The sequence below is a fragment of the Nestor notabilis genome, unplaced genomic scaffold (genome assembly GCF_000696875.1).
Source record: "Nestor notabilis isolate BGI_N333 unplaced genomic scaffold, ASM69687v1 scaffold16804, whole genome shotgun sequence".
Classification (NCBI taxonomy): Eukaryota; Metazoa; Chordata; class Aves; order Psittaciformes; family Psittacidae; genus Nestor; species Nestor notabilis.
In genome coordinates this window covers 2,051-4,594 of record NW_009927592.1, presented here as the reverse complement: position 1 = coordinate 4,594, position 2,544 = coordinate 2,051, and the positions used below count along the sequence as shown (strand labels likewise).

The 2,544-nt window shown below is 35.8% G+C and overlaps 1 protein-coding gene across 1 annotated transcript in view; it reads left to right on the top strand.

Annotated features, from left to right (window-relative positions):
• The window catches only part of PCMTD1 (protein-L-isoaspartate (D-aspartate) O-methyltransferase domain containing 1), a gene marked incomplete at its 3' end in the record, with an annotated part of 17,797 nt that extends 15,606 nt beyond the window's left edge, over positions 1-2,191 (top strand). The window contains exons 3-4 of the mRNA XM_010014109.1: positions 315-486; positions 2,068-2,191. Of these exons, the coding sequence (XP_010012411.1) occupies positions 315-486; positions 2,068-2,191 (296 nt within the window). The remainder of the gene's footprint in view (positions 1-314; positions 487-2,067) is intronic.
• Positions 2,192-2,544: the final 353 nt, after the last annotated feature.

The following is a 2,544-nucleotide window of genomic DNA, read 5'->3' as shown; positions in this document are numbered from 1 at the left end:
GTTTCTTTAGACAAACATATTTGCAGGTAGGAAGTCTGGAGATGCGTTGAGGCCTTTTCTGTTTTGCATAATACATAATTATAACTGCTTAAGAGTTTTTCTTTGGTCCTGATGTGGCAGGAAAAAAAAGTTTATTTTCAAAGTAGTGTTGCCTTAATACAGACTTTTAAAGTATGTATGCTAATCTTTCTTCATTACATAAGGAAAGAAATGAAAGATACTTTGCTGTCTTTATCTGGACTGGCTTTTCTTAAAGATCCTAATTTGAAATTTGTCCCCTCTTTGTTTTTTTTTCTTTTTTTTCTTCCCCTTAGATTTGAGTTCTGTGAACCTGCCTTTGTGGTTGGTAATTGTTTGGAAATAGCCTCAGACAGTCATCAGTATGACCGGATTTACTGTGGAGCTGGAGTCCAGAAAGACCATGAAAACTACATGAAAATTTTATTGAAAGTTGGAGGCATTTTAGTAATGCCTATAGAAGATCAGGTGACTTAGTGACAATTTCCCTTTTTATCTTCTAGTATGAAAAATACTTAATTTAAAGAATGCTTTTAAATGTATATTTGACTAAGTTAACATTCAACTAATATCTTGATTCAGTGTATTTGTGGCAGTTAAGCATATACTAGTCTTTGTAATGAAGTCTTGAACTTTTTTTTTTTAAACTTGTAGGAAAGCATCAATATCCTGCTTCCAGCAAAGTCTGTGGCAAAACTATCTTCAGTGATACTTGAACTCCATTCATGATATTTTCAGTGTATTATACCAGTCCCAGAACTGCTTTGAAATCTCTCTGCTGCAGTTATTTTCAGTTAGTACTTCAAAACGCAGAAACCGTCCTCTAAACCAAGAGAATTTATTTCTGATAAATATGAAATAGTTGTGATTTGTGGGACATTGTAAGGGGCTGGGGGAAAAAAGGAAGGAAAATGCGACATTATTTCCATCAGTTTTCAGTGTTGCTTTTCCATGTTAGATTAAATGTTTTTCAGACAGATATATTACTTTAATAGTACTTGGTACTTTATCACTTTAATTCTTATAACTCGAAAGGCTTTACAAGGGAAAGTTATTATTCTCCCTGTTTTACTCATAGGGAAATTGACAAAAACACATTGTGACTGAAGTTGATGTCCTCCTAAATGCAGATAATTACTAAAATGCTTGTTGATAAACATGCTAGTTAGTTTATCTTCCAAAAAGAAATACCACATCATATATCTGCTTTCTCAAAATACCAAAATAATTTAAACATAGCCCCCATGGTTCAGTTTCATAGGGGTTTTTTTATTGGCCTAAGATACTGACAGTTGAAATTGATGGAATGTTCCTTAAAAGTAGTCACAGTTTTAAAGCAAAATTAAAACTGTGACCATTTCTATGTTACATACAAATGGTTAGGGGGGGCTAGAGCATGTAAAGTAGAAGGAGCTGCTGAAGTATCTCAGTTAATCTAGCCTACAGAGAAACAGCTAAGGGAGCATTTAATTCCTGACTTGGCTTCATAAAGGGTTGGAGAATTTACCTAGTAGACAGGAATCCCTTGCAGGTGCACATCAGGCTGAAAGAAGAATATTACAGATGGCAGCATGTATTCTGTAGGGAAGACAATTTTTCATCGTGAAAGTGGTTGTACACTACAGCAGGTTGCCTAGACAGGTTGGGGAATCTCCATCCTAGGAGATCCCTTTTTAACTTAATTGGAAAAGCTTCTCAGTCGCCCAACTTAACTTTGAAGTTGTTCTTGTTCAAGCAGGAGGTAGGACTCCAGAGATTGCTTCCAATTGAAAGTATTCTTTGATCTTTTGGAAAAAATCAGAAAAAGCAAAACTTAACCTTGGGCCTTAATTTTCCTGTTGCATCTCTTCCCATTGCTAAAGAGCCATATTCAGTACTCTGAATATACTATGTAATATTTCAAGGTATATGAAAGTCCTTTCTGTTCATAAGACAGCCTTTGTAAATCTGAAGTAACTCAAAATACCAGTGTGTTTGAACACCAATCTAAATAGTATTGCTACAACAAAACTGTAACCACTGATTTATTTTATTTTTGTTTTTACGCAGCTAACACAAATCTTAAGAACGGGACAGAACACATGGGAAAGTAAAAATATCCTTGCTGTTTCATTTGCTCCACTAGTGCAACCAAACAGAAATGACAACGGCAAACATGACACTGTGGGACTGCGTAAGTGTCATTTGTGCTCACTCTCTTTGCAGCTCCCTTTGATGGGTGGTTAAAGTGCCTGTCGGTGGTTGTCTGGAAGTGGGGAGACCGTGCTGTAGAGACATAAACTAAAAGAACAGGAACATAATGTTCAGCAAAGCACATGTTTTTGTGCTCCTGGCACGTGTTCTGTGTTCCTAAACAATTAATATTCTGAACTAAAACTGTAGTGCTTCCAGCTTATTTTTCCAGTCTTTCACTTATAGGTTCAGGATTTTTACTTCTAGCGAGGTATAGATAAAATAGCAAAACTACTGTTAGGTCTGTCAGGAATGCTAACTTTCTGATGGTCTCCCAGAGGAAAGTATTTCTTC